This window comes from Otolemur garnettii, unplaced genomic scaffold, assembly GCF_000181295.1.
Source record: "Otolemur garnettii isolate 467f Iridium unplaced genomic scaffold, OtoGar3 scaffold00095, whole genome shotgun sequence".
NCBI lineage: Eukaryota > Metazoa > Chordata > Mammalia > Primates > Galagidae > Otolemur > Otolemur garnettii.
In genome coordinates this window covers 3,012,683-3,025,008 of record NW_003852490.1, presented here as the reverse complement: position 1 = coordinate 3,025,008, position 12,326 = coordinate 3,012,683, and the positions used below count along the sequence as shown (strand labels likewise).

The following is a 12,326-nucleotide window of genomic DNA, read 5'->3' as shown; positions in this document are numbered from 1 at the left end:
CAATCTCAAGCATATGGGGCCAGCACCCTACTCCTTTGAGCCACAGGTGCCGCCCCCAAAGTAAATTTTTAAAAATATGAACAGGTTAAAATAGCACAGTCCCAAAGAGCATCATTTAAAAAAGAAAAAAGTCTATATTTACTAGAAGCAGCTCTAAATCATTACTACAAAAAAAAAAAAAAGAGAGAGAGAGAGAGAAAGAAAGAAAAACCAAGACAATTTCAAATGACATTCACTGTCAAAAGGTTCAATGAATTGAAGCAGTTTAGTTGAGAGAAATCCACATGACGCCATCTTCTGCCAATGGCTATTTTCCTACATGCTGAGCATCTAAAAAGAACGTACTAAGGACTCTTATTCCTGGCGGCCTATACATTTGCAAAGCTTACAATCTGCAGCTATAAAGACAAACCATAGAAAACTTTAGGACCTATGACATCCAGTAGAACCTCTAAGTTAACCCCCCAAGGGATTGTAACAAACTAGTCATCATATGGAGGTGGTCAACATAGGGACTACCTGCCTAATTCTGTTTTGGGAACTAGGCCTGCTGTACTGATATATACATTTTGTGCATGTCCAAACTATGAAAATTAGCTCAATTAAGGAGGTGATCAATGTAGGGAGGTGGTCAACTATAGAGGTTCTACTGTTAAAATTTATTTACATGCAAAAAAGCACACACATACCCATTTCCAGCATTTCTCTCTAAAGCAAAGATTTTTATTCTCTCTCATAAGTACATGTACAACACAAACCATATACTCTCTCTACCTGAAGCATGGACTTTGGGTGTGGAAGTTCCTCTCCTTGATAAATTTTAATGTAAGCCTAAAAAGAGAAAAGATTCGTTATACTGGTAGGTTATATAATTTGACTCTATCCTACCCAAGAAAGAAAAATCATGAAATATACAAATAATTCACACCATTAAAAAAGAAATTTCTAGGCTCAAAAATTATACTCTCTGATTCCAACAAAGTTAACCTATTCTCAATATTATTAAATACATGTTGCTAAGTAATACCCTAGAAAAGTGTTTTCTAAATATAATTCCGACTTGCAAACAAGTTATATCTCATATTTAAAGTTATGTATAAAATGCCATCCACTTTATGAAAAGAAATCCATAACTCTCCCATTCCATCAATGTTTCAAATATAGATCATGTTAAAAAACATTTTAACCCATTATTTTGCTTTGACTAGCTTAAATTATATTTCAGCTCAAGGAAAAAAATTACCTAATTTTTAGTTTAAGAAGAAGAAGAAAAGGATGGGAGTTTTTAGAAGTTGATACAGGAGTCTTTCAACTTTCTACTGACTCAAAATTAATTCATAACAAAGATAATCTGAGACTGATTTTTAAGTGCCCCAAAAGTAAAAATATACTCTTAGTTAATGGCATTTTCCTTTCCACCTGTCTATAACTACTGTGAATAATACAACCTTTTCCCATCGTCTTGTTCTGGCAGACAAGCTATAAAGACTACAGAAAAGTAGAGAAAAAAAACTATGAATAATTAACTTGAACTCAGAAACTGGCCTAGAGACTTTTGGCTTTATCAAATCCTCAGAAGTCTGAGTGAATGCTTCTATGAGAACTCAGGGTGCCGAATTATGCTCCCAATTCCTATTCACAAACGACAGAATGGCATTACAATATAATGAATGGCTCTTCTCTCCATATCAGAGATGGAAAAAAAGTAGGATAATTCTGTAAACTAATAAAATCACTGTCTAGAAAACACAAGTAGTCTACTATAATCTTTTATAGATCCTTAAATATTGACACATTTAAGGCAGAAAAATAAACTGTATATATTTTTGCTTTAAAATAGACATACAGATGAGTTTTAAGTCAACTATGTTTCTATCTTACACAAAGCTTTTTAATTTTAAAGCGATCACCTACCTTAAAATATTCTACAAGATCTCTACAAGTGACTTTAGATCCACTTATTTCTTTTTCTACCAAATTTTCAGGGGCAAGCAGCAATGGAATCAGATTTCGAAGCTCTCGTTTAAAGTCATCATCAATATCTAGTGGACACAAAATTAATTATTACTTAAAAAGAAAAAATTAAGGAAGTCTCCACTGGTATGAGTTCATAAAATTCTATTTGATGAAATAAGAGTACACGTATCTATTAACTTAAGTGGATTCATTAAAAAAAAAAAAGTCATCTAAACATGCCACATTTTGCTGGGAACAGTGGCTCACACCTGTAATCCCAGCACTTTGGAAGGCTGAGGTGGGACTATCATTTGAGGTCAGGAGTTCAGGACCACCTGAATAGGAGCAAGACCCCATTTCTACTGAAAATGGAAAAATTAGTGGGTATTGTGGTAGGCACCTATAGCCCCAGCTACTCAGGAGGCTGAGGGAGGAGGATCACTTGAGTGTAGGAGTTTGAGGTTGCTGTGAGCTAGGCTGACACCACAGCACTCTCGTCTAGGCATCAGAGTGGGACACTTTCTCTCCCCCAACCCCCCAAATGCCATATCTCAAAGAAAATAATTATACTCCATCCTAGCCCATTTCTCCCAACCCTCAAACATCCTTTTAGCTCAAATAATAAATAAAATAATTTATGGACTACTGAAACAAATTCCACATTAAGTAAAATATCCTTTTCAAAAAAGGCAAACAATTCATGAGATTGTATTAAACATTACTACTAAAATTGTTTTTTCTAGTCATACAATTGTCAAGTCTCAAGCCTTTTGCCATCACACTCAAAATAACCCCAAAGCATGTACACAAAAATATCACCACCCCCAAAACAGAGACTTAAATCTGCTTTATCAGCAGGCCTTTCAGCAGACTACAATTAGCTGAAATATTGTAAAGAAATGTTCTCACAGTCTTCAGAATTTTCAAGACATCAGTACTGAGCAACAGAACACATTATAAAATAGATTATTCAATACCCGAGATTGTAAAGCTGGAGGGACAGCACAGAGCACTGCAGTCACAATGTTAAAAATGCACCAGATGCCTCCAGTATAAGACAGGAAATATAACGAGTCATGTATTTAAAGAAAAACTTTCAGCCTCTAAAAAGTAACTTCTGAATTTAACAAGAATGGGAATTCCCACCTTTTAGTCTCCCATCAAAACTAGGATTAGTTGCAACTTTAAGACCGGGGTGTGGCAAAAGGAAGCAACCAAGATTTGAGAAACAATTGTGAATGTGCTTCCTTACATTCTGTAACTCTTCATGTTGATTTTGCTTTACCTGAGGGCAGAGGAAACAGGGTGAAGTTGTACACTGGAGAAAAAATAAGTTTTTTTAAAAAAAGAAAACACACACACATACTCAGATTCATGTGATACTTAACCAGAGGGGTGGTTTTTTTTGACAATAAAGGGCCCATTCTAACCACTCTGTTAAGACGCCACATTTTTCTTAAACTTTCTTAAATTTAGGAAAAGATATTTTCTCCCTGAGTAAACTGCCTAGAGTAGCAAATATATATATAAATAATCATAATATCTAACATCTGAATAACAAGTTGTGGCTGTGACTTATGTATCAGTAAATAATAATTTACCTTTGAAGTACTTATAAGTACTTTTGCCAATAAGACAAAATAGCAAAGTACTAATTTGCCTATAAATAAAAAGATTAGCCCCTGAGCAAAGAAACAGCTAAGGCAGAAAGTTCCAGTGCAGTCCAAAGAACCTTAGAAATCTGTTAGCATTTCAGGGTTCTCTCTACTTACGTTTTGTGCTAGTTATTAGAATTTCAGAAGAGAAATTGCTATATATTTTCAGGAAGGAAAGCTTAAACCTAGAAACATTCTGAATAATTACTTGCTTACCCCGATGTAACTCAGAGTCTCCCAAAGACTCTTCTCAAAAACTACTCTCACAAAACACACACCATTCATCACTAAAATCTGGAAACTACCTAAATCTCCACCAAAAGAGGAATGAAAAGACTGCTGTCCATTCAGTCAGTGCAATGTTGTATAGCAATGAGAATAAATGGATTAAACTACATGCAACAATATGGATTTACCTCAGAAACACTATTAGGCCAAAAAGCTAGACACAAAAGAATACATTCTGTATAGGATTTCACTCACATAAAGTACAAAAACAAAGTCTATCAGAAGTCAGGATAGTGGTATAAAGTTTTAGGGATTAGTGTATGAGAATGGATGCTTCTAGGCGCTGGCTACATGGCTATGGTCATTTTGCACAAATTCATCAAACTATACATGATCTGAACAATTTTCTGAATACATGTTTTATATATCAACAAGAAGTTCAAAAACATAGTTTTTGAGCTACATAAATCTGAGTTTAGATTACATGCCTCATGTGCTTTGTGTTAATTTCTTCTGAACGAAACAGAGAAAACGCTAATGATTCAAATGATTTCTGACAGCAGGGTCTGGAAATGCCTTGCAAATAAGCCAAGAAAGAGAAATTGGTAATCTCACTTTAGGAATAAAAATAATTATACTGTCACTCCAATTTTGTGAATGTTACTGAAAAACCAAATGCATAATCCCACAGACAGACCAGATCTTATTAACCAAAAGAGAGCACCACCTACTTATGAATAAAGGAATCTCTATGCATCTTTTGCATCTATGAGGAAGTATCTGAACTGCACGGTGCCTTCATGAAGAACGGGTCATGACCACGCTGCTGAGGTTATTTCCCAGAAGTGCCGGCACAGGGGTGGCATGCTGCACAGGAGTCAGGACATTTGGGTCCCAGTCCCAGTTATCAATAATTAGGTAAACAACCACGGACAGGTCATATTGCTGTGTCTCAGTTTCATTGAGCATTTAAAAGAAAACAAGGCTGACCTACATGATGTTTAACACCCCTTTCCCAGCTCTACATGCTGTCAGCCTAAGAGACAGCATTCCTCTGAAGGGAGGGCTCACATCATGCAAGCACAGACCTGTCCCAAATGTTCAGAAGCTCAGTTGGCCCAGAAAGAGACATGTAAGAAATCCAAGTAAATCAAACAGTTAGTCTCCTTTAAAAACTTATCCTTTGAATATTTATTTACAGAGGGGAAAGTGGCTCTGGAGAGACATACTTGTTCTGTAATTTTGATTCCAGGACATTGTCTTCTCAGGCAGGAGTACAACCAATTTATTTTTCACCACTTCTATGTATAAAGTCACCTGGGCTAGCTACCTTGGGACACCTCATTCCACTGACACATAGAGACTGGTAGTATGAGCAAGAGTCTAGACAGACCATCCTGCACGGTGTTTATGCTCTCTTTTCCAGGAAGTGGGGGCTTACCTGCAATCTCTTCTCAAGAAATTGTTTTCCACCTTCCAAACCATATGAATGTTCATAAGGATAACTCCAATCTCGAATCAAAAACATTAACGTCTATACACACAAAAAAAGTCATTTCTTTAAAAAACATCGAAACTTTAATAATTGAAGCTTTCCTTACTGTCCTAAACAATCCTTATCAAAATTTGAGTTACAGTATCCAAATGACCGGTACTGCTGATGGTTACATCAAGAGTAAACCAGCAATATTCCCAGCCCCTAACACCTAGGAATTTCCACCATTTGAGAACATCACTGCATATAAAAACAAAGTCACCACAAACAATAATATAGGATTTGAAGAATGAACAAGAAAGGCTCATCTGTAGCAGGGCATACAGATCATAATTTTAAAAGAAGACTACATAACTAGAAGACCAACTAATTGCAGATGGCTAATTATAAACTGATTATAAATTTATTGTCAATAAGACAACTGCACTTTTTTTGGGGGGGGGAGACAGAGTCTCACTTTGTCACCCTTGGTAGAGTGCCATAGCATCATAGCTCACAGCAACCTCAAACTCTTAGTCTCAAGTGATCCTTTTCCTCAGCCTCCCAAGTAGCTGGGACTACAGGCACCTGCCACAGCACCCGGCTATTTTTAGAGACAGGGTCTCACTCTTACTCAGGCTGGTCTCCAACTTCTGAGCTGGGGCAATCCACTTGCCTTGGCTTCCTAGAGTGCTGGGATTACAGGTGTGAGCCACCACGCTTGGCAGTTTCACATTATTCATAAAGGATTAGGTTTCACAATTCCAGCATACTGACGTTTGGGGCCAGGTGACTCTGAGTCACATGTGGTTGTTCTGTGTCTTATAGGATGTCAAAAAGCATTTCTGGCCTCACTGCACTAGATGCTAGTAGCACTAACCTCCCTCACAAAACTGGGACAATCAAAAATGTCTCTAGGCATTGGCAAATGTCCCTGGGTGGCAAAATTACCCTACTTCAGAAAAGCTGATATAGGATAAACAGAGCATATTTTACACAAATGAAAATGAAGCCATAATGTGCCCAACTATTTCATAAAAGTAATCACTTCAGCCAGACAAGGTGAGGTAGAATCAATGTAAACCCAGTACACTAACAATCAGTGGCAACGCTGTCATATAGGAAGGATCTCATACTGATGAGCAAATATGGTGGAGTCATTCCCCCTACCATAACTACAGCTTGCCAAGTAGCATTAGTGGCAACTTATAAATCACACTTGCTTTGAAAAACAGACTGAATCTTTTTTATATGAAATCAATATAATTAACAACAAAACTAATTTCAAAGTGTAATATACCACAAAAAAGAAACCTGGAACATTTTATAATTGTTCTTCATGTATTAAAAAATAATTCAACATGACTGTATTAAATTCTTTAAGTTTTAGACTTAAATACTATGTAAGAGAAACATTATCCCCTTAATCTAAGTAAAAACATTAAGAATCCATCTACTGTAGATTTGTTCTGTTTCCTATCCTGTTAGCCTATACCGATAAATAAGCTGGTGATAACGTTACCATAAGTTAGTTTCAACCCTACTGAATCTATTGGTAAAAACGAGTTTCTCCTGTCTCCAAAGTGATAGCTGAGGTAGCTTGACAGCTTCTCACAGACAACTTATTGTTTATTGTAAGTTAAAATACTTATTTACCTGAAAAGGTTTCTGGTAGATTTCTTCCATTGCAAGTCTTCCATATTCTGTAAATAACTGTTAAATCAAGTTACTTAAAATAATGTCCTCAATGAGATTGAAAGAAGATATTTTAAAAACTGTTCTATACCAAAGCATCAGATGTCAAAGTCTTTAAAATCATTTGAAAGCCAAGCATTCTATTTTCTAATGCACTGGGCACATACTGAAACTTCTTACAACTAAAAAGTCATACATCAGTTTTAACCCAAATAACTTTCAATCTTTTTTAACAATTTTATAGGCTTCTAAGTGTGAATTCACAATAAAGTGAGAATTAAATATTCAATACTTTGGCATATTTTCTTTGAGACATACATACTTGCAAGTGTTGAAGATCATCTTCTTGAATATTCTGAGACAGATTATATACCTGAAAATAAAATTTGTTTTTTATTAATGTTTTATTTTGAATACCCAGCTTACAGGTAAACTTTACACGTGGAAATAAAGGTTACCTAGTACCTCAGCACAAATGAGCCACTTAGTCATTATTCAACCAGTGGCCCATAAAAAGGATTATCTCTTTTTTCCTAATGGTCAAGATAAAACATTAAGGAAGAAGCAGTGCTGGTAAAATATGTAAAAATCATGAACACATGAATAGTCATGGTCTAAAGTGGTAGACATTTTTAAAAAGTGTATTACATAGTTAAGTTTCTTTTTCTCCTTAAAAGTTTTTTTTTTAATGCTATGATCATTTAAAAAAAAAAGAGAAGGCTGTTTCCACATCATTTTTCCAAGTCAGTGAATGTGAGGGGCAATAGTTCTACAAAGATAAATTCCTCCTCTGCATATAATCAGACTACGCGGTTATTCAGTGGATGCCTCATATACCATTGACTCTAATATGGTTTCTCCTTTCCCTCATATTCACCAGTCTTAATAATTTATTTTTTTGAGACAGAGTCTCATTATGTCACCTTCGGTAAAGTGTCATGGCATCACAGCTTACAACAATCTCAAACTCTCGGGCTTATGTGATTCTTCTGCCTCAGCCTCCCAAGTAGCTGGGACTACAGGCACCTGCCATACCACCCAGCTATTTTTTGGTTGTAGTTGTCATTACTGTTTGGCAGGCCCAGGCTGGGTTTAAACCCGCCGGCTCCAGTGTGTATGTCTGGTACCCTAGCCGCTGAGCTACAGGCACCAAGCCCACAGTCTTAATAATTTAACATTAAAATTTTACCAGTCTGTGGAAGCTAATAAAACAACAGTAGGTGGCACTCTTGCCCTTTCCAGAATTTTTAGGAACGTTTCCAAGTTACAGTCCAGAGCTAATAGAAAAGGGTCTAAATATCTTCAGAAAAGGGAGATTTTCTTTCAGTAATTACAAGACAAGTCTTTAGAAGGTAATCTAGGCTGCCAAATGAGAAAAGTGGCCAGCCACAAACATCACCTCTGCTAAGAAATAATTTATATCCGAGCAAACAGGGTTATTCCAAAGATAGAACAATTTGTTCCAACAGCAAAAAAGTGATAATCTTACTGAACCACTTGGAGGTCAAGAACAAAAATAGTCAATATAGGCTAACAAACCTAAAATGATATTCTCAGTTACTGAATAATTCCAAAAAGGGCATGTAAAAAGGTAATCAATGACCTAGGTGATTAAACTTTAGATTTAAACTTAATATCTGCCAACATGACCAACCTATTCTTATCCATGCAGGGCTTAGCTTTTGGAAAATAGTTACAGATCCTTTCAGCATCAAGGCCAGGTTGCAAATAGTTAAGAGAGGAGACTTGTTTAACTTAGATCGTTAGCCCTTGGCATACTGCCTTGTACTTATAGGTGCTTAATACATATTTGTTGAAAGAATAAATGACAAGAGGATAAATTTGACATTGCTTTATCAGCTGGATATCTTATATAAGGAAAGAAAACTACCCTCAAAGATCAGGAAGAAAGCATTAATAAATATCTTAAATCTTTTTGGTTATTTATAGGTTACAAAGCACTTACATATATGCATTGTATCTCATTTAGATCTCATTGCTGATTGGATCTTATTTGGATCTCATTACTGACTGCACACAGCTACCACGTGTGAGATACAGATAAGAAAGTGGCTAAGTCACAGCATCCCCCCTTGAAACTAATATTTTCTTCCTTCCCTTTGCTGCCTTATCCTATTGCTGGTCTGCAGGAGCAAATATTCTACTTGCTCCTGAAGTCTAAAGACTGGTGCCCAAACATGTGCTTAATAAATGCCTTTTTGTTACAGACACAAAAATGAAAGTGTCTGTGTAGCTTTCAGTGATTGTCCAAAACCAGGTCCACTACTATCAGAAAGCTAAATGATAAGAGAAGATCACAAGGGACAAGTTCTAAAACACAGAATTCCCTTGTTATAATTTAAGATAAACCCTAGAGCCAGCTAACCTGAGGGCCTATAAGACATAAACAAAAAGAGATGGTTTCTGCTTGCCTCAAGGAAATCACTATTGTGCCATCTGATAAGGGAAGACAGAAAGAGGTAAAGCAAAATTTTTAAAAAAAGACTTCCAGGGTTCCTCACAGCATCACTTAGTGAGTAATATCAGAGACCCCCAGCCCTAAAATAAACAGAAGTCAAGCTTTGAGAACTGTTTCTTAGCTCACATTAATATCCAACCTTTCTACTCTCATAACTAGGTGCTTCAAATTGAGGAAAGAGGGAAATGGAGCTTAGAGAAACTGGTCTTAAGTTCCAGACATTAGTGGGAAGTATAACAATAACACACTATGACAGTATCACCTACAATTTACCACCAATAAGAAAAATTTCTTATCTTAGGAGGAATGCATACCCCCTCCATTTTCTAAAAATACTTGCAAATACACTGTTTTTTAGAATATAAAAGTGTAAGTTTATTTTATATTACAGAAAGGGAAGAGAGTAGGTGGGGGGAAGAGAACAGGGAATGAAAGAAGGGAAGATGGGGGAGAGGGAGAGAATGGCGTGGCATCAGGGAATGAAGGAAGGGTAAGTGGGGAAGAGGGAGAGAATGACGTGGCATCTCAAAGAAAGAAAGGAAGAATGCCAGCCGCAAACGTACTTCTTGGTACACCATCACGAGCTGGGGCTAACCACCACAGTTCAATAATTCATTTTTCAAACAGAGATGTACCGACCACAAATGATCTCAAAAAAAAAAAAAAGGAATACAAAATGATAATAGTATAATTTAGTTCAGTCAACCTAAATTATATAGAAAAACTTGGTCTAGCTTAAAGAAACTAGAACTTGATAGAACACCAAACACAATTATAGTATAAATGAAACATAGAAGGGATTTTACTCCTTTCTAAATGAAGCAGGTGCTAAAAGCATCACTTAGGTTTCCTAAAATAACAATTAATTCTTATGCTTCTATCTCCTTTTTCAAATAACCAAATACTGGATATTTGCCATGGGTATTGAATAGAAAATTACACTTCTGAATTTAATTTCTTCAGTTTGTTTGGTTTAGCTGAAAAACAAAAATATAATCTATACCTTACTGCGTCTGGCTGCTATCTGCCTGATTCCAACTACAGATAACATGCAGTAGCTTTTCCTTTGGGGGGGGAAAAAAAGCACAGGCTGGGTGTGGTAGATCATACCTATAATCCCAGCACTTTGGGAGGCCAACATGAAAAGACTGCTTGAGGCCAGGAATTCACGACCAGCCTGAGCAACACAATGAGAAGCCTTCTCTATAAAAAATTATGAAAATTAGCTGGGTGTGATAGTGGGCACCTGTAATTCCAGCTACCTGGGAGGCTGAGGCAGGAGGATCGCTAGAGCCCAGAAATTTGAAGTTGCAGTGAGCTATGAAGACACCACTGCACTCTAGCCCAGTTAACAGAGCAAAACTCTATCCCAAAATAAAAAATAAATTAAAAGCATACACCCTACAATGAAAAACAAAAAGGATTGTAAAGTATGAAATTTCAAATTGTGAGCCACAACCAGGTGTTGCCGTAAGGGTCACACACAAAAGCCATGTCACAAAGAATAAGCACGCTTATTGAAATTGTGTTTTAAATAAAGGTGACCTAAACTGTGTTTTAAATAAAGGTGACCATCTGCTCGCTCAGGCAAAATGGCGAGCTTCTTTATTTGCAGCTAGCTTATATAGGGAATTTTGTACATGAGCACAATGCAGCAATGACCTCATTGATCCATTTAAACAGCTTATGACCACCTGCCTTGTAAGTTTCTCCTCCCTAGTAATCTGATAATCTACCCAATATACACCTTTAAGCATAATCCTTTCAATATAACCCGGTTTAACATAACTTAATGAAGAACAAGTTGTCAGTTATTACTTTCTTTGATCTTATCTGATCTTATCTGATTTCCCCCTGAGGCTGCGGGGGGGGGGGGGGGGAGAGACAATTTAAGTGTTTCACCTATATTTCCCCCTTCTTTTTCTTACTGGCATTACTGACCATGCCATTTGGGGACCATTACTTCAAATCTTCAAGCAAAGCATAGAGAAACTTCTTGGGCGTACAGGAGTTTGTGTGCAGTCAGGAGGGTTTTTGCTGAAGACTTTTACAAGGAATTCTCAGGCTGGACTTCTCAAAAGCCTTTCATGAGCCCAGGTTTTATCTGTGCCATTAGATATCTGTATGACATAACCATTCCCAGACCTGTCAGTAAGCGACCTTCGTCACTTACCACAGATCAAGAAAGGTTCCAAAGGGCTTTTTCATAGGCCTTATAAAGTCAACCTCAATTCCTTAACGCAGTCTGGAAATGCTATTCCAGCCAAAGCCTAGGTCATGTTAGGCCCACAACTAACCTGGCCACATGGGATTCTGCCTCAGTTTCTTAAGTATGCCTGCACAAAGTCTTTTCACTGCTCTCTCTTGGCCAGAGGCATATAGGCGTTTCGCCTATAACCAGGACACACCAAACATGTAAATGTAAATGACCAATAAGAAATGTAAACACTCTGTTTAATTTTAATTCCTTTTCCTCTTCAATCAAAAGGCCTTTTGTCAGGGCACAGTGGCCTATGCCTAAAGTCCAAGCTATTCAGGAGAATGATACAGGAGGATTTCCTGAGCCCAGAAGTTCAAGGCTGTATTGTGCTATGATCAGACCAAGCGCACAGACATTGTACTCCAACCTGGGCAACAAAGCAATACTTTGTTTCAAAAAAAAAAAAAAAAGCCATTTTGAGGAAGGCCCAAAGGATTATGTAGACTGATTATACCACTTAATCACACGTCTCACCTGGACAGAGCTAGTCATAGTGCTCAAAGCAAACACCGTTGCACAGTCTTTAATAGTTGACTGGCTATCAAAGGCACCTTGGGTATCCATAAGCAGCACAGCAAC

The 12,326-nt window shown here is 37.0% G+C and overlaps 1 protein-coding gene across 1 annotated transcript in view; it reads right to left on the bottom strand.

The window, feature by feature from the left end:
- ATL2 (atlastin GTPase 2) overlaps positions 1-12,326 on the bottom strand; it is a 68,280-nt gene that overhangs the window by 3,794 nt on the left and 52,160 nt on the right. The window contains exons 4-10 of the mRNA XM_023516669.1: positions 12,222-12,326; positions 7,331-7,381; positions 6,970-7,026; positions 5,281-5,373; positions 3,103-3,241; positions 1,915-2,042; positions 730-831 (exon numbers count right to left, since the gene is read on the bottom strand). Of these exons, the coding sequence (XP_023372437.1) occupies positions 730-831; positions 1,915-2,042; positions 3,103-3,241; positions 5,281-5,373; positions 6,970-7,026; positions 7,331-7,381; positions 12,222-12,326 (675 nt within the window). The remainder of the gene's footprint in view (positions 1-729; positions 832-1,914; positions 2,043-3,102; positions 3,242-5,280; positions 5,374-6,969; positions 7,027-7,330; positions 7,382-12,221) is intronic.